This window comes from Leuciscus leuciscus (genome assembly GCF_965113295.1).
Source record: "Leuciscus leuciscus genome assembly, chromosome: 9".
In the NCBI taxonomy this organism is placed as follows: domain Eukaryota; kingdom Metazoa; phylum Chordata; class Actinopteri; order Cypriniformes; family Leuciscidae; genus Leuciscus; species Leuciscus leuciscus.
The window spans coordinates 2,706,150-2,728,149 of NC_138733.1; the positions used below are offsets into that span (position 1 = coordinate 2,706,150).

Sequence of the window (22,000 nt, forward strand, 5' to 3'; positions counted from 1 at the left end):
TTAAATGGTTCAATCTAAATATTAAATGTTACACCTAAATGTTAAATCTAAATCTAAATGTTAAATCTAAATGCTAAATCTAAATCTAAATGTTCAATCTAAATCTAAATATTAAATCTAATTGTTAAATCTAAATCTAAATGCTAAATCTAAATGTTAAATCTAAATCTAAATGTTAAATCTAAATCTAAATGTTAAATCTAAATGTTAAATCTGAATCTAAATGTTAAATCTAAATCTAAATGTTAAATCTAAATGTTAAATCTAAATGTTAAATCTAAATCTAAATGTTGAATCTAAATGTTTATCATTTATCAAATCTAAATTTGCATATTAGTTAAATATTTAGTTTCACCCGAAACATTTAGATTCAACATTTAGATTTAGATTTAACATTTAGATTCAACATATATATTTAGATTTAACATTTAGATCTAACATTTAGATTTAACATTTAGATTTAACATTTAGATTTAGATTTAATATTTAGATTTAACATTTAGATTTAGATTTAGATTTAACATTTAGATTTAGATTTAGATTTATCATTTAGATTTATCATTTAACATTTAGGTGTAACATTTAATATTTAGATTGAACTATTTAAAATATCTTTAAGTTGACAAATATTGTTGTAAATGTGCTAAAAAGTGACCGTCAAAAATTCATAACAGTTTTTTAAACATTGTTTGAAGCTAAATGTGACAAAATGTTGCTGTTATTTTCAGCGTGAGCCTAGTGTTGCTTTCGTCAACGAAAATTATGACGAAATATTGTCGTCAACGAACTATCACCTGACGAAAACGAGACGAGACGAGACGTAAATGCTGGTCATGTGACGATGACTAAAATACATGTATAATGCAATATCGTTGACGAATAAAAACGAGACTAAATGTGGTTTACGAAATAAAAACTATGCTAAAATATCTCTTCATTTTCGTTGACCAAAACGAGACGAGACGAAATGTTATAACGTCACGACGAATGAGAGAGTTGTGCGTGAACCTATAGCTTATCGGCTTTAAATTCTGGTTTGCGATCTGGTCACCCGATTATCAGCGAATTTAACAATATTACTCCATTAGTTATTCTATTAAAATGTCTCATTGATATATTTGACACATTCATAATCATTACTTTTGCCGGTTCTTTGTGACAGCTGTTATGTGCGTTATTGGCAGCGTCATCCTCCGGTTACATGAACGCGTCACCGCATCAGCACCAGAACATGGAGATTTTATTTTAGAGAATAATCGCACAACCTATTCGATATTCTATAATTAAATAAACTAATCGAATATCCAAAAATCGTGACTCATCCCTGCATGGAATCTCTTGTTTCTTTTCCCAAATCTTCACTCACGTCTCACCCATTTTCTAAAAGGATTAAACGTTTCTTCATTGGTTCGCTTTTAATTAGGCCTATTATATTCGTATTCTTTACTGTGGTAAAGTAGAAAAACGCTGTAGGACAGATAGCCTACATTTGTAGGCCTACTTGCATGTCAAATAATTTTTTACACAGTTTGTGCTTGTTAGGCCTATATTAGACATAGGTCATTAGACATTAGTCAAGTTTAGTTGTAAAACGTGTTTCACACGCGCGGGTGATTTTTAGTTTCACTTTCTCTGGCAGCGCAATCTCAAACATAGAACAAAATAAATATATAATTTCTAAATATTTCGCCCTTGTGGAGGATAAAATTCGCTCGATCAGACCAATTTACATCAAGTAGAAAACACGAAGATATCATAAAGAGATCGATGGTCTCTTTCCTGCTCGTGTCCCACATCCCTCTCAAAGCGCAGAGTGGTAGGCTATATCACGCGTCTTTGTGTGGAAATATAAAACGAGTTTTTTTTTTTTTTTAAATAACCCCCCAACCACCGCCGGTAGTTGGTCCATTACCGCGGTGGTAAAAAAAAAAAAAAAAAACTGCCACCGTCACAGCCAAAGCTAAATATACTAAATATAATAAGATAACCTTGTTTGCAATTCCATATTGACTAGGGTAAATAGAATTGCATTACTAAAAAGAGACTAAAACTAGACTAAAATGTCATCAGTTTTCGTCGACTAAAACTAGACTAAAATGTCATCAGTTTGCATTGACTAAAACTAGACTAAAATGTCATCAGTTTTCGTCGACTAAAACTAGACTAAAATGTCATCAGTTTGCATTGACTAAAACTAGACTAAAATGTCATCAGTTTTCGTCGACTAAAACTTGACTAGACTAAAAAGAGTATGAACGTGACTAAAACTAATAAAAACTAAAATGACAGCTTGACACAAAGACTAGACTAAAACTAAAATTAAAACAGGCCGCCAAAAACAACACTACGTGAGCCGCTTTACAAACGGCGCCCCATAGGTTTCTGTCAAACACAGCATATCTAGGTTATTATCTGAAATCATATCATTAACAATGAGTGCTTTTGGAGTAAGGGATCGAATATTCAGCAACCCAAGCTTTATCATTTGCTCATCTGTATTATAGCTGTTTTTAATTTGTTGAACATCAATTAAGTTTTTACCCTTGAATGGGTTTGGACATGGATTTCCAAATTCGGGGAACAGACACAGTCTCTATGTGATGACAGCTAGGTGAAAGAGGCTCTATGTGATGGGATTTATCTGACCTTGGTGACGCAAGGCCGCTAGCAGACAGTCGGTTTAGCCAGTCTGTCTGCTTCCTGACCTGGTGCCCAATTTGTCATTTTTTATTTCTAAGACTATGAGCCAAATTACTAGAGAGAAGAGCAGCACCATCCCAGGAGGGATGAATACCATCTCTTTTCAACAGGTCAGGTTTGCCCCAAAAACGTTTCCAATTGTCTATGAATTCTATATTATTTTGCGGACACCACCAAGACAGCCAGCCATTTAGTGAACACAATCTACAAACTATCTCATCACTCCTGCGAACAGGAAGGAAATTGTACCAGGTTTGTATCTGGTACAATTGTATCTCATCACTTTACTCACTAGAAATAAAAGGAAATTGTACCAGGTTCAGTAACAGCACGTGTGTGTGTGTGTGTGTGTGTGTGTGTGTGTGTGTGTGTGTGTGTGTGTGTGTGTGTGTGTGTGTGTGTGTGTGTGTGTGTGTGTGTGTGTGTGTGTATGAATATTTAGTTTGAGATCATCAGATAATGAGTCTTAAATTCAGCTTCAGTTTCTGTAGGTCTCAGAATTAAACTCATATTAAATACAGTTTAAAGTTCAAATTAATTTAATTCTTAAATTCTAAATAATATTAATGTTATTTTCAGCTTTTCGACTTTAACTGTCTCTATAGGCATCTTTACACAGCCCGAGTTAAGGCTGCTCTAAAGCGGCTCTCTGTCTGCTCAAAGTTCTGTGTAAAGACACAATGCCGCATAAAAGCAAACTTTGACGGGTCTGACCCACCTCAGCCCCTATTATCAAAGATGACTCTGATGTTGTTTTGGTTCAGTGTAAATGAACGCGAACTTGTGCCGCTCTAAACTACGCCATTGTCATGACAACCAAAAATGTGGCGCGAGAATCAAGAAATGGAAGACAAAACATATAGGCCTAGCTAGCTTTATTTATTTACTTCAAAAAGTACCATATTTTCTATGTAAATTATGCTTATTTTTTTGAGTGTGAGTTTTTGGCATGATGAGAATGTTGTACAGGATCAGCCCTTCATTTGTGTGTATGTTAGATATGCATTGTATTAGATCTATTGATTTATTTTTACAAAAAAACAAGAAGAATGCTCTAAATTACAGTTTTTGCTCTAAATTACATTACTTTCACTTTCACTTTCACTGTCACTGTCACTTTCACTTTCACTTTTTCCCATTCATTTCTATGGGTGCCCATTTTTGACCCAAATACAAGATTAAGGATTTTTTTTTTTTCACCCACTTAACATTGTAGAATTGAGTCAAAAAAAATTGTGTGTGTTCAGGAGGCAAACTTAGGAAAAGTGGCCAAGTCTTGTACCGCTCAGATCAAGGGAAGTATTTTTTAAAAATAAATCAACATTATTTTGCCCACATTTGTCCAGAATACGGTTTTAGGGTTAAAAAAAAAAAAAAAAAAACTTACTAGCTCTTTTAATCCTGCAGTGATCTACCCCGTGTAATAATTCATAACTTCTTTGTGGCATTTGTTCCAATTTTATTAAGAAAAAGAAAATAGGGTAACACTTTAGAATAATGGCCCGTAGTTAACAAGTAGCTATGCAGGAAGTAATAGGTAGTACTGCATTAACACCGAACTTAATACTATTAACTAATATGGAAGCAATATTAACTAAGCAGTAAGTAATATCTAATTTAATACAAAGGTAGTTCCTTGGTAGGTATTTGATTATTACTAAAGAAATATATCCTCATTGAGAACTACTTGTGAACTAAGAAAGAATAACCAATGAATTACTAATCACAAAAGTAACATGTCTAAAAAGTGAACAATTGTGGGGTTTTTTTTTTTTTTACTCTTAACATGGTCATAACATTTCAGAAGCTTGTGCCTCAAATGGGTTCTTTGTGGAAACCAGTTTATGAATATTATATTCCCCCAAATACATTAGCTACAGGTTGAGATTGTGACTACTCTCGCCAAAGGATGGACGTATATTCTCTGTTTATTTCAAACTTAAACATAGAATAATACTAATAATTTTTATTAATAAATTTTAAATAATTAGGAAGTGATGCTGACACTCATGATTGGATTAGTTCACTATTATGAGCTCTATTGAGTGTCAGTTCAATATGTCTCAGACTCCAAAGACCTACCTTTATGTTACAGTAGCCGCCTGAGGAGGACTTCTCTTTAGGATATGAATATAAACATTGATGTTCTCTTGTCAAAAACAATTTGCATCCTTAATGAAGAAATTGGCTGCATTTATGTTGCGATAATCGCAAAACCCCATCTTCCAGTTTACAATGTTTGTTAGAATATTACTAGTGCCTCACAGAAATGTATGCCTGTATATGTGTCAAATATAAAATTAAATAACTTGTATTACTTGTGAAAAACATGTTAACTCCTCACTAATTACTCAAGCGTAACCTTGTCATCCCGCAGGAACTACTAGTGATTCACTAGTAGTATAATAGTGAAGTGTTTAAAAACACTGAGTGTTATAAAGTGTTTTTCACTTTAAAATAATGGGCCACATCACTAGTAGTTCCTGCGGGATGACAAGGTTACGCTTGAGTAATTAGTGAGGAGTTAATGCAGTACTACCTATTACTTCCTGCATAGCTACTTGTTAACTATGGACCATTATTCTAAAGTGTTACCGAAAATAGCTATCAGTACCACAGAATTATGACAAACATCAAAGCTAGAGCATGCAGAGGAAATTTTAAATTCCGTATTTTTATTTATCTCGAGTTTTACTTCTTTGTTTACTATTTAATTATTTTTAAAATTCATTTTATAACACTTTGTTAAAACTGTAGTTTTAAAATAGTACTGTTCAAAGTATTATTTCCCGAGATTTTAATTCCTGTGCAAATGCATTTATGCCGCATCAGAGAAGCAATAAACATTCTGTGTAAATGAATTTTTTTTTATTTTATGCCACTTCAGATTTGGTTTCTGTGTAAAGATGCCTTATGTGTGTGATAATCTGAGATTTGGGTTGTTTGTTATTAACTGATATTAAATGTGTCGTGAATGTAATGATAATTTCTGCTGGTTCTGTATCAGCTGTCCGTTGTGTGAAAGTGATCTTTCATGTGCTTTTGATTTTATAAAGTGACTTTGAGCATCAGATAGAAGTTATATTATCATGTTTGAGAATGAATTAATATATTCTTATGAAAAGATGTGTCAGACGTAATATCTCATACTGAATATGTGAATGTTGGTGTGTTTTATTTTAGGACTTATAGATGACAGTCTGATCTTCTGATGATCATCTGATGGTGAATAAGGATCCACTACAGAGACTCACAGTCAACAGAATCACCAGAGACTGAAGATACAGTGACTTCACTGTTATAAATTAAGACTTCATTTAGATTTCAACGATCCTCTGCCAGACCTGATGAGGCGGCAGTGAAACACCTTTTATTTCACAGCAGTAAATTACAGTTTCTCATTCATATATTAACCATTATAAACTCAAAAAGGTTGGAGTTTTGTTAGAGTAAATATAGTCTGAATGTGTTTGTGTTGTATCAGCAGAGGGAGACAAAGACTAATTAAAGATTCATTTTTCATAATTATGAGAAAGAAGAACAAACAGTTCAAGCTCACTTTTGGATAACAAACAATGGAAGCTTGAGTGTATACATCATGTTTTTAATAATAGTTGTATTACATTTGTAATAATGTATTATAGGGCTCATATGATGCATTTTCTTTTTCTTTAGTGTGTTATGGAGCTGTTTGTGCATGTATAAGATCTGGAAAGTAACAAAGCTCAAAGTCTCCTACAGAAAGATTTATTCTAATGCCCGATACACACTGTATGATTTTGGGCGGTTCCAGACGAAAGATGAGCATCGTGAAACAATCGTGGTGATTTCTGTGGTCGTGGCTCCTAAACGAGAATCAGACTAAATTCTCAATTATGTTATACATTATTATCTTGAATTAATAATATCTGCAATACATTCATGTTGGTTCTGTTCTGTTTACCCTAAGGGGGGTTATTGCTGCTCTTATCCATGCTAGGCTTCATGGATGCGCAGGGAGTTCTTGCCCAGAACAGAACCATACCGCCAATCCAAACTGTGTGCTGATTGTCAATCGTATTTGACGATAGTGTTCCTGACAGAAATATTTGCATAATTCTGGCCAAATGCATATGCAGAGAAAGAAGGCGTGGCTTCAGTTGTCAGTAGTGTTGTGGAGATGCTGTGTGTTTCTGTGCGAAAGCAAAAGCAGCGCTTTATTTGGCTTTCTGAAAGTGGACGCAATTACGGATCAGTGATAAAGATTTATTTACAACACTGTTCACAAATGTTTGTGTGTGTGAAGCATATTTTATGAAGGACAGTTTCCTGAACCTGGGAAAGTACAAAACTGACTGTGCACAAAGACTATTTAAAAAAAATGGGGCAATTCCAACATTTTGTTGGGCAATCTGGCACTTCTGAATCAGAACAGAGAATGTTTTATTATTTGTTAAAGTATTAGTATTGACTGTTCAAATGCAGAGTTTTGTGCAGTGTAGAGAAACACGTCGTTCTTACGATCAAAAGTACAGAAATGGATTTATGTTTACAGACATAGTATCTTCTGTTCTCCGCTTATAACTTGTGGTGAAAAGATGACAAACAGAGATGCACTACGTGTTCTGTTTCACACTGGTTTGAACTTTGAACGTTTGTCACGTTCAGTAGAACCTCGGCTTGTGTTTCTGCAAATACGAGTTTCCGATCGATCAGGTTGATCATCTGCATTTTCAGAATCGACTCAGGCTCGAACTGATAAGGTAAAACTGATGATATTACAATAATGTACAGTATGTGAAAAATAATGTGTTTTTTGAACATTAAAGCATGGTAACCCCCCCCCCAGCATCAAACACCAATACAGAAAATACTAACTTTTCATCTTTACAGTTTGAACAATTTCAGTTCAGTTCAGTTCAAGTTTATTGTCATATGCATATTCGTACAGAGTACCACAGCAATGAAATACAATGTGCCTTAGCACTCTCTCAGCACCAATCACTAAATAAGGTAATATAAAAATTAAATTAAATTTAAAACATCAGCTCAAACCTCAACCCTCCTTCCTCACAAAGTAATATTTTCTTCAAAGAAAAGAGTGACATTCTTTCACATGATTTATTTAAATATTTAGAACATAATTCTTTAAGGTAAATGAACATTAGCAGTTTGCTTCAATAGTCTGTAGTAATTTACGGAATTACAGTAATGAGAAAAAAAAGGTAGAAACTAAAAGTACATACTGTAATTCGAACAAATAATTGAGGGGCTAATCCTGCCTCTCTCTAGCATCAGGACACAGTCAGCAGTGTTTGAAAGGCACAAGGCTGAAATCTATTCTGTTTTGAATGTGTGGTTCACAGTTTTGACAGCGGTGTGTTAGCATTTGAACAAAGTGCTGTAAATCCACAGTGTTGTGCAGGTTGTGGTTAAAGTCATGGGATAAGTGTGTAGAGTTTTGAAAACTGTGTTCAAGCAATGATAAACGAACTAGAGTTTGGTCCACATGAACTGCTGCTGTGCAGACTGTAGAGTTTTGCACATGTGACTCCAGTTGTGCCCACTGTCGTTTAGCAATCCAAAAAAACTGTAAATGAATTTAATACTTGATGCAGGCGTGAGTTTCTTTTTTTTTTTTTGTGATTTGGATGGTAGATATTGACTAATTAATTATACAGGGGAAAAATTACAAATGAATGTCTGGTTTAAATTTTTTATTTTTGCATTGTATGGTTTGAAAACTTATTAGTGAAGCATTACAGAGAATTTTGTGCGAATGATCCAGAATAGTTCCATTTTCCTCAATTCATCACGGACTCTGGCTCGGCTGCTGTTTGAGTCCAGCGTCAAAGCCTTCCAGACATCCGAGCAAAGTGTACTAGAACCAAACCAGTGTTGAACAGAGCTGAACAGAAAGATGCGCTGTTGAACCCACTGGACCAGAGCTGATGAAAGTGGTAGACAGCTGAACAGAAATGTAGTAAAACTACAGCATTCTCGGACAACGATGAAATCACCTTCCATGCAGACTCAGAGCCAGCTGGCAGGCTTTCTGTGGTTAGTTCCAGTGAAGTGGGAAGAGGAGTCATAACTGCAGTGGGTTTAGGTCAGCAAGAGTCCATCTGTTGAAGCTGCTTCTACTCTGACTCTTGATACACACATTAATATATTGTTCTTTACATTACACATTTGACTTTTTGTCATTTTTTGGACTTTTGCATGTAATTTCAACTTAGTATGTCTGCAATAATTTAGACTTTTTGTAATTTTTCTACTTTTTCATGTAATTTCAACCTTAGTTTGTCTGCAATAATTTAGACTTTTTGTAATTTTTCTACTTTTTCATGTAATTTCAACCTTAGTATGTCTGCAGTTATTTAGACTTTTTGTAATTTTTGATTTTTTTAAATTTTTTGACTTTTTCATGTAATTTCAACTTAGTAGCCTATGTCTGCAATAATTTAGACTTTTTGTCAATTTTGACTTTTTGTAATTTTTTTTACTTTTTTATGTAATTTCAACCTTATTTTGTCTGTAATAATTTTGACTTTTTGTCATTTTTGGACTTTTTCATGTCATCATTTCAGACTGGATAGATTTCATTCATTCAAAAGATTGTTTGTAAAGTCATAATTTAACAAAACTATCTATTGATTAACCTTTAATTTGTCCTGCTGGACTTTTTGGGTCGGTAATTGTAAGAAAGTAAACACACAATGCCTTTCACATGTAAACAGAAATCCACTTCTTAATAAAAAAAAATAATAAAAAAAAATAATGTAGCAGCATAGACAACAGCATTGCAAAACAGAGGTATTGGTATTTTTCAATGGCGTTCAATTTTTCTTTTTTGACATAATACAAAACAAAGTAAACTAAATGGTAAATTAAAAATAATAATAATAAAATGATTTTACAATTTGGGGGAGGATAAACGTATATTCAATGATCCAACTCTATAATGAAGGGTGTTAATTGTAAGTTCTTAGTCCATGGTAGAGACTGTGGGAGAAAAGCATCCACTTCTTAATGCCATTCATTCATGGCATTAACAGCTCATCAAAATGAATTTCCGAAGACACCAGTGTGAGAGACTGAGGAGTCGAGGAAGGCAGGCCTTAATCTGCGTCAGGTTTAGCTATAAGTGGCTCCAACACCAGCAAACTGGCCACAGCTCTGCCGAGAGCCTGTCGTCTTAGTGGCGCTCAGGGCCAAATCAGTGGCGCTGCGCAGCTCTCTGAACACGGCAGGACCACTTCAGCCCTCGTCCATGTGGCGCAGGAGTTTGGCTTGAGAAACCTGTAGGACCGTCATGGTGTGAAGGCCTGAGTAGCCGAAGATGAAGTCCTGCAGGGCATGGACGGGGAGCGACCTTGGCCTTCCCTTCTGTCGCTGCGCGGCCATGGCTTCATTCAAGGGAGGTGTTTTCTCGTAGTCCTTTTGCTCAGCGCATCAATAGTGCTGAGCTTGTAGTGCATAAGCGAGTCGAGTAGGGGCCCGAGCCACGGCCTAGTGAGTTTGTCGTGAAGAACAAAACATGAAGAACGGCGCTGCTCTCTGACGAGGGAACCAGTCGTCCAGGCGACTGCATGTGGGCTCCTCAGGGATAGACCACTCGAACCCAAATGCGGATTAAGTCGCCATCATCCCAGCTCTAGCGTTGCTCGGGTCCTCAGACGGCAAGGGGGCAGGGCCACTCCTCCACGCCTGAAGCCTCTAATGACATGCTTTCATCAGGGAGATCCTCTTCAGATCCTCTGAACGAGACCAGGCCACTCGTGCCAGAAGAAAAGAGCACTGGAGAATCCTCTCTTTTTGGGGAAAGTAAGCTCACTCCTGCACAACTGCTCACTCCTCTCCTAGGAGGAAGAGAACGGGAGAGCATGAGGGGCGGAGCCGGTCTCGGAAAAGAAAGCTTTTAGAGACCGCCGGATAACCGCGGAGGAGACCGCTGAATCAGCTTGTGTGCACAGTATTTTGGCGGGCTTCATCTCCATAGATTCGATCAACTTCGCTGAGCAACCATTGGCTTGTGCAGTTTCACTGTGTGATTCTATAAGGCTTTTAGGAGTTTTCCCATTGCGTTTAGCGACGCAGTACGAGTGAACCGTATCGATAGGGAACAGAAGAGATCACTTTACAACTTCAGGATTTATTCATTATTTAATATGTCACAATAATTTGTCTTTTCCTCTCGATGACTTTTGACCATTTCAGTTATTAAATTAAAAGTGGTCCAAAGTGCAATAAAGTCATGAATGCAAAAATAAAATAAAATAAATAAAACTGTGAAAAAATCGTGAAATGACTATATGTAATTATAAACTTGATTGGATGATGACACACTTCCAGCAAACATTTGGACGTTTAATGACCGTTGAAAAGACGTCCGTCCGAGACGTCCCGTCATGGTTGAAAAATAGTTCCAAAATGGAAGTTGAACCGACGTCTTTTCTGGCCGTGAATTCCACGTCTTTTCTGGCCGTGAATTCCACGTCTCTTCTGCGCGTCCCTGGACGTCTAAATGCGTCGTCATATGTGTTTAAATGTGTTGCTGCATAATTTAAGTGTATATATAAGCCTGCATATAAAATAATCACACACCTATTGTGTAACATCGTGAAAGACAATCAAGTCTTGAGGTTTAGCCTACACATCTTGACAAAGGTTCTAAAAAGGTCCAAAATTCGTCCAGTCAGACCTGAACGTCAATAAAACGTTTTAATCACGTGTACATCAAAAACAATAACACATTATTTGTGGACATAAGCAAAAAAGAAGCATGTTCTGATTAAGCACAACATTTTATTGATATTGAACAGCCAAAATTTCTCTTTATTTTTTTCAATGTTTAACATTTCGTGAGCTTAGAATTTTAAGGTTCTATCTCCACTTTTGGTTGAAATTGAGTTTTTGACAATCTGATCCATTAGGTGTTTATTAATGCCTGTGTGGTGTTATTTTTGTAAAAAAAAAAAAAATTGTTAGTAGTTATTAATAAAATAAAAGGTTCCATCTCACAAAACATAAACCGAGTTTAAAAACTTTGATGCTTTATAAACTACAATAAACGGAGATAGAACCTTATAATTCTAAGCTCTCGATTTGTTAACCAAACTAAAATACCAATTGCAAAATACTGAATTATTATATAAAGATAGTTCACCCAAAAATGAAAATTATGTAATTTACTCACCAAATTCCAAACCTGTATGAGTTTCTTTCTTCTGCTGAACACAAAAGAAGATATTTTGAAGAATGTTTGTAACCAAGCAAATACAGCATCCACTGACTACCATTATTGGAGAAAAAATGATTATTAATGGGAAGCGACATCTGCTTGGTTACAAACATTCTTCTAAACATCTTTGTGTTTAGCATAGAAAGGTATACAGGTTTGAAACATGAGGTTGAGTAAATGATGACAATTTTCATTTTTGGGTGAACTATCCCTTAAACACATTGTTTGGCTCATTTTTTGTATCCACCACCCCCAGCTCTTCCTGGAGCGTGTTTCAGGTGTTCTGCCATTGCTGCATCAATTTCAGTGTCTGTAGCATGTGGGCTCCACCTCTTCACAGCATCTAAGGGAAGAGAATATATTTCTTTTTAAAATAAATGAAAATTAAAAATTTGAGGTAAATGACATGCACTTATTTTCAAAATATTTGTATGGTCTTCAGCTAAATTCAAAACAGCATTTGTCCCCTGCCTCTTCAATACCACTGTGGTGCCCTTGAGAAAGACCCTTAACTAGGTGTGTAACAGTGAGAAAGTGAACAGGACATTTCTGATAAAGACAGGTGGGCTGTGATGTCCCCTGAATAGACATGTTTAGCAATTCTAAAATTACAAAATTTTTAAAGCAGTTACTGAAAACATACATGTTCAAATCCAGCTAAACATTTCATTCTACTTCAGATAATTTACTTTCTGAAAGAAACTCTCAAAAGGCTACATTAATAATTTACAGTAATAACTTTGACTGTATCATTAAACATACTTTATACTATGGTATACCGTTGTATAAGTTCAAAGCAACTTTTAGCCTACTAGCTAATTTTAGCCAAACTCAGTTAGCCAATTTCAGTTGACAATGTGGGCATCATTTCTTTCGGTTCATTCATGTCAAACAAGTAAAACTCTAGCACGTGAATCTAATAATACAAAATGTACGTACCCAACAGTAGATTTTTAATAATATGGGCCTCAATTCCTCCTCTCTTCGTGGTTGTTCAAACTTCAGTGTTCCGGAGTGAGTCTATGGGGAAAACGCGTTAACATCTCGTGAGATAATCTAACCTATCGCGGGATTTGGTCATGTCGGGAGATCTTTTGTTACATCTTGGCAGCACAGTTTTGGCAATTACATCCAACTCAGACATAAATGGTGACCAGATATATTTCTGTTTTACATGCATACATTCCATAAAAAAAAAAATAAAAAAAAACACAACATTACCGAAAAGGTAAGGTAGGCTAAGGTTGAAATAATGACTAAAATGCAGAGGCTTTGCATTAACTTAACCACACTGGGAACTGTGTGATTATAATTTATTTAAACAAGATAAAGTAAATATATTTACTTTGTATACAATTCGTGTATTTCATAAAGATAATTCCTGGGGGGGTTTTTTCTGTCTTGCTTGACTAGATGTGTAAAGGACGTCAGTGGACGTGTATTCACAGCCTTGACGTGTAAAGGACGTCAGTGGACGTCTTCACAACCTCTTAAAAACTACTTGGGCAATTAAATGAATTTTTGCAGTATTAACCATGCAAGGATTAAGCACAGCTTTTGCATATTTCACAAGGATTCCATGATGGAGGGTCATGATGGACTATAAATGCACGTGTAAAAGACGTCGCCAGGTGACGTCCTCTCACCCGATACTATAGACGTGTAAAGGACGTCAGTGGACGTATTCACACAACTTATTAAAACTTTAATTTAATAAAAAATTTAATTAATTATTGCAGTATTAACCACACAAGGATTAAGCACAGCTTTATCACAATTGATTTCATAGAGGGTCATGATGGACTATAAATGCACGTGTAAAAGACGTCGCCATGGTGACGTCCTCTCTCACCCGAAACACAACATGGTATATATTGAACTACACGTAGCTAAAAGTCAAAATAACAATTATACATGCAACCTCAGATAACTGTAGACATGCACACATGTATCTGAATGCATTTTTAGGAAATGTTCTGTGTTACATATTTTTACCGATTTATGCCGTCATACCGCGACTATTTTTGGCCAGGGACACGACGTTGCCGTCGGACCAATGTTTGCTGGGTTATTTCATATCATACAGATGTGATCAACAGAGTCCTCTTTATGATTTATTATCAGGAACTCTGCTTTGCAGGAAGATAAATGAGTGACAAAACTGAACAAATGAAGGCAAGGATGAACAAATAAAAAGAATGAATGAATTAATAAACTAAAGAAAGAAAAAACTAAATTGAATTAACCAAAGAATATTTTTAAAAATCACAAAAAAACAATAAATTAACACAGATAAAAACTTTTAAAAAACGAACTGTTTGGCATATTATACACAGTATTGACTGTTTTTGTTCTATATGAGCAGCGAAAATGGTTCCAAACAATTCCTAAACGATTCAGCCGTTTGAACGAATCATTTGAATAAATGACTCAATAATTCACTCATTAAGACGGTCACCTGACACCCACTACTGGTGGTTTAGTTTCGTGTTTAAAAGTAAGCTATCATTCCAATATTTCATATTTGTATTAAAAATATATATTTAAAGCAATCTCATTATTTAATGCAGTTGTAATTTTTCAGTGTAATTTAATTAATTTGATTGGTAACAGCCATATAGTGTCTTATTATTCCAATTGAATATATTGATCAAATTTAAGAATTTAAAATGAAAGATGAAGCATATATTTAACGATATGGGGAAAATGCTCTTAATAAAGGTTAAAATATCATAATGCAGGTTTAAATATGTAAATGCATAAATGCAGGTTTAAATATGTAAAAGCTGACTGAACACTGATGAGAATATTGCTTCAGAATAAATTATATTTACAACACAAACAATAAAAAAATCCAAATTTTTTCTGGACAAGCAATTTTTTTTTACTTGGGCAAGTGAATGACCGATTTACTTGTTCAAAGGACAAGCACATGAAAAGGCTTAATGTTGAGTCCTGAGTTATATTTTATATAGGACTAGTATTATGGTTATGTGGCGAGCCTGAGTATAGTTTTACACATCAGCCCAGTCTATTCTGTAAAGTTAGTGATACGCCGGGTCGGAGTTGTAAATGTGGCACACCCAGTTTTTCTTATGCACACCCAGCGACGCTTTTCTGGCTAGGCTGTGTCTCATACGCATGCGCATGCTTCGTGGTACTCTCGTGAACGCGCGTCTCTGTTTACGTCTCTCTCTCTCTCTCTCTCTCTCTCTCTCTCTCTCTCTCTCTCTCTCTCACATAGAAAGTGAAAGTAAGTTCTCCTACCGCCATTTTGAGCAGACACAATGCGAATAAGATAGAGGATCAAACTGTTTATCAACGTTTAAGAAGGAATTTACGTGTATCTTTATGATGTTAAAGCTGGAGGATTTGAGAAAGTGTGTCTGGTAAAAGTTTGATCAAGGTGAGTGTTCATGTGACTTTCTTATATTAACATTTTAACATTAAGAGGACATTTTAAGTGATTGCTTGTTTGATATAAAACCTTTAATAACTGGTTTCTTTCACTTCAAGATTTGTGTTTCGTGATGTCTGTGATTCTTCAGAAGTTTGACAGCATGTGTGTAAACATGTATAGGCCAATTCACACCTCACACACAAACACGTTTGTTTTTTGTTTTTTTTATCGGATCAGTGTGTGTGTCGATGTGTGTCGGGGTTTGTTTTCTTTTCACCTGAACATGTTCAATCAGCGTTTCTCGGTGTCAGTTATTTTTCATAAAATTCTAAATCCAACGGTGGACTTTGCTTTTCTTTGCGGTGTGAAGGCCCAATGAGCTTGAGTTAACGCAGACACGTGATCCTTTTCTCCCGCACTCCAGATATGTTCAGCTAAATTAAGAAGGTTGAATCAAAAATCATTTAATTTAGTGTGTGAATGTTTCTTCATTCAGAGTCAGTGGAGGAGATCAAACTCATCAGATTCTCCTGTATCTTCATCATGGCTGATTCACAAGGATCCAGAGATGGAGATTTTCCTCCAGGATGCAGGTACTTTCAACAAACACTGTTAAATATTGTGTTACATCACATAAAAAGGGTTACCCACCCCACAGACACACAGATCAAATAAAGTGTACAGAATTTTTATTTAAATTTGTTTGCCTATTTTTGCCTGTGTTTTTGTTTTGAAACTAACATGAAATATATATATATATAAAAAAAATCATAAAGCTTCTTCAAAGTGCTTTTTGATGAAAGATGAATGTGTTTATATTAATATGGTTCCTCTCATAAAGAATGAACACAGTAATCTAAAGGATAAAACTGAATCTGTTCTCTGTTCCAGTTCAGTCCAGCAGAAGAGCTCAAACCCAGAGTCCAGCTGTGTGTCTATGAAGAGTAACTGGTCTATGGATCCACCACTATATTTTAAGAGTGGAGACAAACGGCCTTATATCAGGTATATCATTTCTATAAAAAGTTATGCTTACAGTATTTGATTTTTATGAAATAATTATTAATATACAGCAGTTTAATGATCTTAAGCTCAAATCCTGTAAGTTTCAGTCTATTAAAGGGGTGGTTGATTATGATTTCTCTTTTCTAACTTTAGTTAGTGTGTAATGTTGCTGTTTGAGCTTAAACAACATCTGCAAAGTTACAACGCTCAAAGTTCAAAGCAAAGGAAGATATTTGCTTTTAAAGAAATCATTTTTTAAGGACTACAACAAACGTCTGGTAGGGACTACACAACATTCCTCCAGGGTTAGTGACATCACTAACCCTAAAATTGACATAAACCCCGCCCCCGGGTTAGTGACATCACTAACCCTAACATTGACATAAACCGTGCCACTGGGAACACACAGTCCATGTTAAGAAGAGGAAGAGTTGTTGTAGTCGAGCACATTTGTGAGTCTGCTCAAGCTGTCTCATCCGTCTTTCACATGCAATACAGTACGCAACACAAATGCAATAGCATGTCACTCTGTAGGCATCTTACAACAGTTCCCACACGAGCGATTTATAGATTATCATGACAGAAAATGCTAATCAAAGACTTGAAGATAGTTAACTCCACATCAGCTACATAAATTCATCAACTAACCATTCAGAAACGTCCTGTTGCTTCTACATGTTGTCACTTCTTCTTGAGTCTCTCCATCATTGTCCGACTCCAGTTTAATCATGAAAGGCAGGACAGTTTCTGATATTTTAGTGCTTGTCTGCGTGATTGGAATTGTTTTTATGACGCTTGTAGTGACATTAATGAACTTACGGAAACAATGTCTGCCTATGGGACCTGGTAGAGAAAAAAAGCTGTCTCAAGAGAAGACAAAAAATGAAATAAGAAAAGCAAAAATCCAGTACAAGAATACAATTGAAAATCAGTATAATAGTGGGGATCTAAAGGTAGCCTGGCAAGGTATTAAAACTATGGCAGCCATTAATCAGCCTGTATGCAGAACAGGGCAACCAATAAAATTGAATGGTATAGACGACGGCAGATTTGCCAGACACTTCTGAATCTGTTCTCTGTTCCAGTTCAGTCCAGCAGAAGAGCTCAAACCCAGAGTCCAGCTGTGTGTCTGTGAAGAGTAACTGGTCAATGGATCCGCCACTAACGTTTAAGAGTGGAGACAAACGGCCAAATCTCAGGTATATTATTTCTATAAAGATGTGCTTATACAGTAGTATGACACTTTTGAATTAGACATATAATTTATCAAAGTCAGTCAGTCAGTCTAATACTAGCAATGACATCAAGTAAACGTAAGTTGAGATTTTTCCCCCCTTTATATAATGGAGTAGGTGTAAAATTGAGTAGATTATTCTAACTGCTGGTTCAGATTTGTTGAAAGCTTCACAGTGTCTGGTCAGAACAGTGATGTTTCACAGCAAGAGCACCGTTACTAGAGTACAGTAAGGTGGTTTATCTTTAAAGCTCAGCTAAACATTGGTCTCTTTAGTCGGCTGAGCCTTCGTCCTCCATTGTGCCGAGTCATGTGATCGAGGGTGATGTTCACCTTAGTTGAAGTCATTCTAAAATTGTATAGTTGATTTCAATTTGTTAGTTTTGAATTTTTTAATCATGCTTAACATATGCAAACAAGCAGGTTCATTTCTTAAAATAATTATAATCAAAATTTGAAACACAGTGCAAAACACCACTGTAACCCAGTTACAGACATTAAAGTAAAAGTGCACAACATTTATAAGTCTGTCTGCTTTTTATTTTACTTAGTTTTAAAACCAGTTCAGTCCAGCAGAAGAGCTCAAACCCAGAGTCCAGCTGTGTGTCTATGAGGAGTAACTGGTCTATGGATCCGCCATTATATTTTAAGAGTGGAGACGCACAGCCTGATCTCAGGTATATCATTTTTATAAAAGTTATGCCTATAGTATTTGATTTTTATGAAATAATTATTAATATACAGCAGTTTAATGATCTCTATTTGAACCAAACAATTCTAAGTTCAAATCCTGCAAGTTTCAGTCTATTAATGATGATCATTGTGCTCTTGTGTAAAGCTCTATGTATTATATTGTTAATACATTCACACACTGTAAAAGCTGTTGGTCTGTTACACAGTTAATGACACAATTACATCAATATCAGTGTGTCTGATTCTTTACCCTCTTCATTCTGATTTAAGGTCAAATCTTCCATCCAGACCAGTTAAAAACAAAACTGTGTTCAAGCCTGTGATTCAACCACAAGACTTTAATGAAAGCATGTGTCCTGGTTTCAGGTAAAATGCAGGACTTTTTTGTTGTTTAATTTTAGGTGTTGCACTTCTCATCACACATCACTCATACATATGATTAATAATTGAAACCTAATGATGTTCTGTGTCCCATAATGACAAAAAAAAATCAATTTTGTAATTTACGGCTATTTACTTCTCTAACTTGTGTAATAATGTGGTATTTAAATTTTTCAGCCATGACTCTAATCCTGCTGAAGTCCTCAACACATTGAGATCAAATCTGAGACAGAAGTTTGAGTGTTTGTATGAGGGAATATCAAAGCAGGGAAACCCAACACTCCTGAATGAGATCTACACAGAGCTCTACATCACAGAGAGTGGAAGTGGAGAGATCAATAATGAGCATGAGGTGAGACAGATTGAGACACAGTCCAGGAGAGCAGAAACAGAGGACACACCGATCAAATGCAGTGACATCTTTAGACCTTTACCTGGACAAGACAAACCCATCAGAACTGTGCTGACAAAGGGAGTCGCTGGCATTGGGAAAACAGTCTCTGTGCAGAAGCTCATCCTGGACTGGGCTGAAGGGAAAGAGAATCAGGACGTCCAGCTCATATTTCCACTTGCTTTCAGAGAGCTCAACTTGATGAAGGACAAAACACTCAGTCTTTCAGATCTTCTTCATCGCTTTTTCCCTGAAACAAAAGAAATGGAAATATCCAGTGATGAGTATAAAGTGTTGTTCATCTTTGATGGTCTGGATGAGTGTCGTCTGTCTCTGGATTTTCAGAGCGATGTGAGGTTGTGTGATGTGACTGAATCAGCCTCAGTGGACGAGCTGCTGATGAACCTCATTGTGGGGAATCTGCTTCCCTCTGCTCTCATCTGGATCACCTCCAGACCAGCAGCAGCGGATCTCGTCCCCTCTGAGTGTGTCCATCGAGTGACAGAGGTACGAGGGTTCAGTGACACACAGAAGGAGGAATACTTCAGGAAGAGAATCAGTGATCAGAGTCTGGCCGACGGGATCATCTCACACCTGAAGTCATCAAGGAGCCTCTTTATTATGTGCCACATCCCAGTGTTCTGCTGGATCTCAGCCACTGTTCTAGAGAAGATGTTGAGTGAAGCAGAGAGAGGAGAGATTCCCAAGACTCTCACTCAAATGTACACACACTTCCTGCTCATTCAGACCAACATCAAACATGAGAAGGACTATGAGAAGAAAGTGAAAGATGAAGACATGATTGTCAAACTGGGGAAACTGGCTTATCAGCAGCTTGTGAAAGGCAACCTGATCTTCTATGAGGAAGACCTGAGCGAGTGTGGCATTGATGAGACAGAAGCATCAGTTTACTCAGGATTGTGCACTCAGATCTTCAGAGAGGAGTTGGGCTTGTATCAGGGGAAAGTCTTCAGCTTTGTTCATCTGAGCATTCAGGAACATCTAGCAGCTCTATATGTGCATCTCTCCTTTATCAACAATAACATCAATGTGTTTGACCAGATTACCAAACCAACTAGGGGAGACAAAGTTTCCCTATCTGATCTCCATCAGAGAGCTGTGGATGAGGCTTTAGACAGTAGAAATGGGCATCTGGACCTTTTCCTTCGTTTCCTTCTGGGTCTGTCAGTGAAGTCTAATCAGAGTCTCTTACAAGAACTAAAGACACAGACAGCAAACAGCTCTCACAGCAAGAAGAAAACAGTTGACTATATTAAAGAAAAGATCAGTGAGAATCCCTCTCCAGATAAATACATCAATCTGTTTCACTGTCTGAATGAACTGGGTGATCTTTCTCTAGTGAACGAAGCTGAACCGCATGCGAACTCTAGAGGATTACGCAATGTGAAACTCTCCTCGTCTCAGTGGTCAGCTTTAGTTTTTGTGTTGTTGTCCTCAGAGCGGATAATGCATCAGTTTGACCTGAAGAGCTTAATTGGAGCAGAAAATGATCGGTAAGTATTTCTCAAACCGTGGCTGTGTCCTAGTAAGGCTGCATATCTCGACTGCCACATCATCAAGCGCCTCTCAAGGCCGTCTCAGTTTGAAGGATCTTTTGAAGGCAGACTTCGTTTCGTGTCCTTAATTCTGCTCATTTTGAAGGAAGCATCAAGTGTATCCTTCAGTCTCCCGCAATCCTTTGTACATTCCAATTCACGAAAAAGATCTGATGGAAAACGAGTTGGCACTGAGTTTATTATGAAATGAAAGACAAATAATGTTTTTTGGAGATGAAGGCAATGGCATAGATGTTATCTTATGTTTTGGTGTAAATTAATCACTGAACACTAAATTGACAATAATGTAAAGCCGCGTTTCCACCGAAATTACCCGGAACAATTTGTCCCAGGAACTTTTTTTACCAGGAATTTTTTTTCCCCCAGACCTGTTGCTAGCCGCGTTTCCACCGCAGTCTAAAGTACCGTGAAGATTAGGCAAATAGTCCGGTGACGTAGGACTGCGCACGGCTTTACAGTTCCCACTGGATTTCATCCTCTGAATTTAAGCTTAATAAAGCCTGAACCTCGTCGTCAGTCCATCTGTCGTATTTTTTAAACTCCATTGTTGATTCGAATAGCAGACAACTGTTACTGCACGCACCGTAACAGATGGTGGTTGAATAAAATGCTGTGTGGAGTCAACCAATCGCGGCATTAACTCAACCAATCAGCATGTTCAGCGCCCAAGTCCCACCCCTGAAAGCTCCTGAACTTTGAAAAAGTACTACCTCGCGAACAGGGACTTTCGGAGGGGGAAATATTTACCCAGAACTTCTTTTAGACCCTGGTTCCTGCGGTGTAAACAAACCGAGTACCAACCCAAAGTTCCTAGTTATTGGGGAAAGTTCCTGCGGTGGAAACGCGGCTTAAGCCACTGGGAGACACAGACGGCTGTCATTCACTGTATTGCATTAATAAAAAAGGCAGTTAATAAAAAGATATTTAATTTAAAGTATTTTTCCAAAATTAAGTATTAATAATATGTTTGTGCCTTGACAGTGGGGCGGGAACATGTGTGACGTAGCAATGCACACTTACTAGATCATCTCATTCTAGTGTTTAATGCTGAGGACTCGAGTCTACAAGCCTCAGAAGGAACCGTGTAACTTAATTTTCCAGTTGAGTGTGCAAGGCTTTATTCATTTGCCGCACAATAATTTCATAGTGCATCACTGCATAACCGATGCTCTGCGAGGATAAAAGATTAGATTAGTTTACTTCTCATTTCAAAAACAATTTGTTTAACACAAAATCTTGTGATTATTGAAAATACGCGTTTTTTCACTATGGGCCACAAGAGAAGTATTAAGAAAATAAATTAGATTAATGTCTCATCGTCTCGAAGAGAATATGCGTCGCTAATGCAGCGTCAGATGCCAAAAGCTTGATTAGTTTTTACTTACAGTTTCTGTAG

At 36.5% G+C, this 22,000-nt stretch overlaps 1 protein-coding gene and 1 long non-coding RNA gene across 30 annotated transcripts in view; one reads left to right on the forward strand and one right to left on the reverse strand.

Annotated features, from left to right (window-relative positions):
- The window catches only part of LOC309506198 (uncharacterized protein), a 317,689-nt gene that overhangs the window by 25,697 nt on the left and 269,992 nt on the right, over positions 1-22,000 (forward strand). The window contains exons 1-7 of one of the 29 annotated variants that reach the window (XM_082179842.1): positions 15,148-15,329; positions 15,820-15,916; positions 16,215-16,328; positions 17,414-17,527; positions 18,114-18,239; positions 18,526-18,621; positions 18,814-20,541. The exons of 25 other annotated variants lie outside the window; for them this stretch is intronic. In XM_082179842.1, the coding sequence (XP_082035968.1) occupies positions 15,867-15,916; positions 16,215-16,328; positions 17,414-17,527; positions 18,114-18,239; positions 18,526-18,621; positions 18,814-20,541 (2,228 nt within the window). In that variant the 5' untranslated portion in view covers positions 15,148-15,329; positions 15,820-15,866. Of the gene's footprint in view, positions 1-15,147; positions 15,330-15,799; positions 15,917-16,214; positions 16,329-17,413; positions 17,528-18,113; positions 18,240-18,525; positions 18,622-18,813; positions 20,542-22,000 lie in introns of those variants that run through there. 3 more of the 29 variants (XM_082179838.1, XM_082179843.1, XM_082179844.1) reach the window with 3 other exon arrangements.
- LOC309506444 lies at positions 11,468-13,997 on the reverse strand. The gene is made up of 2 exons (XR_014208742.1): positions 12,863-13,997; positions 11,468-12,266 (listed from the first exon to the last, which is right to left on the reverse strand). It is a non-coding gene; the product is annotated as an uncharacterized lncRNA (long non-coding RNA).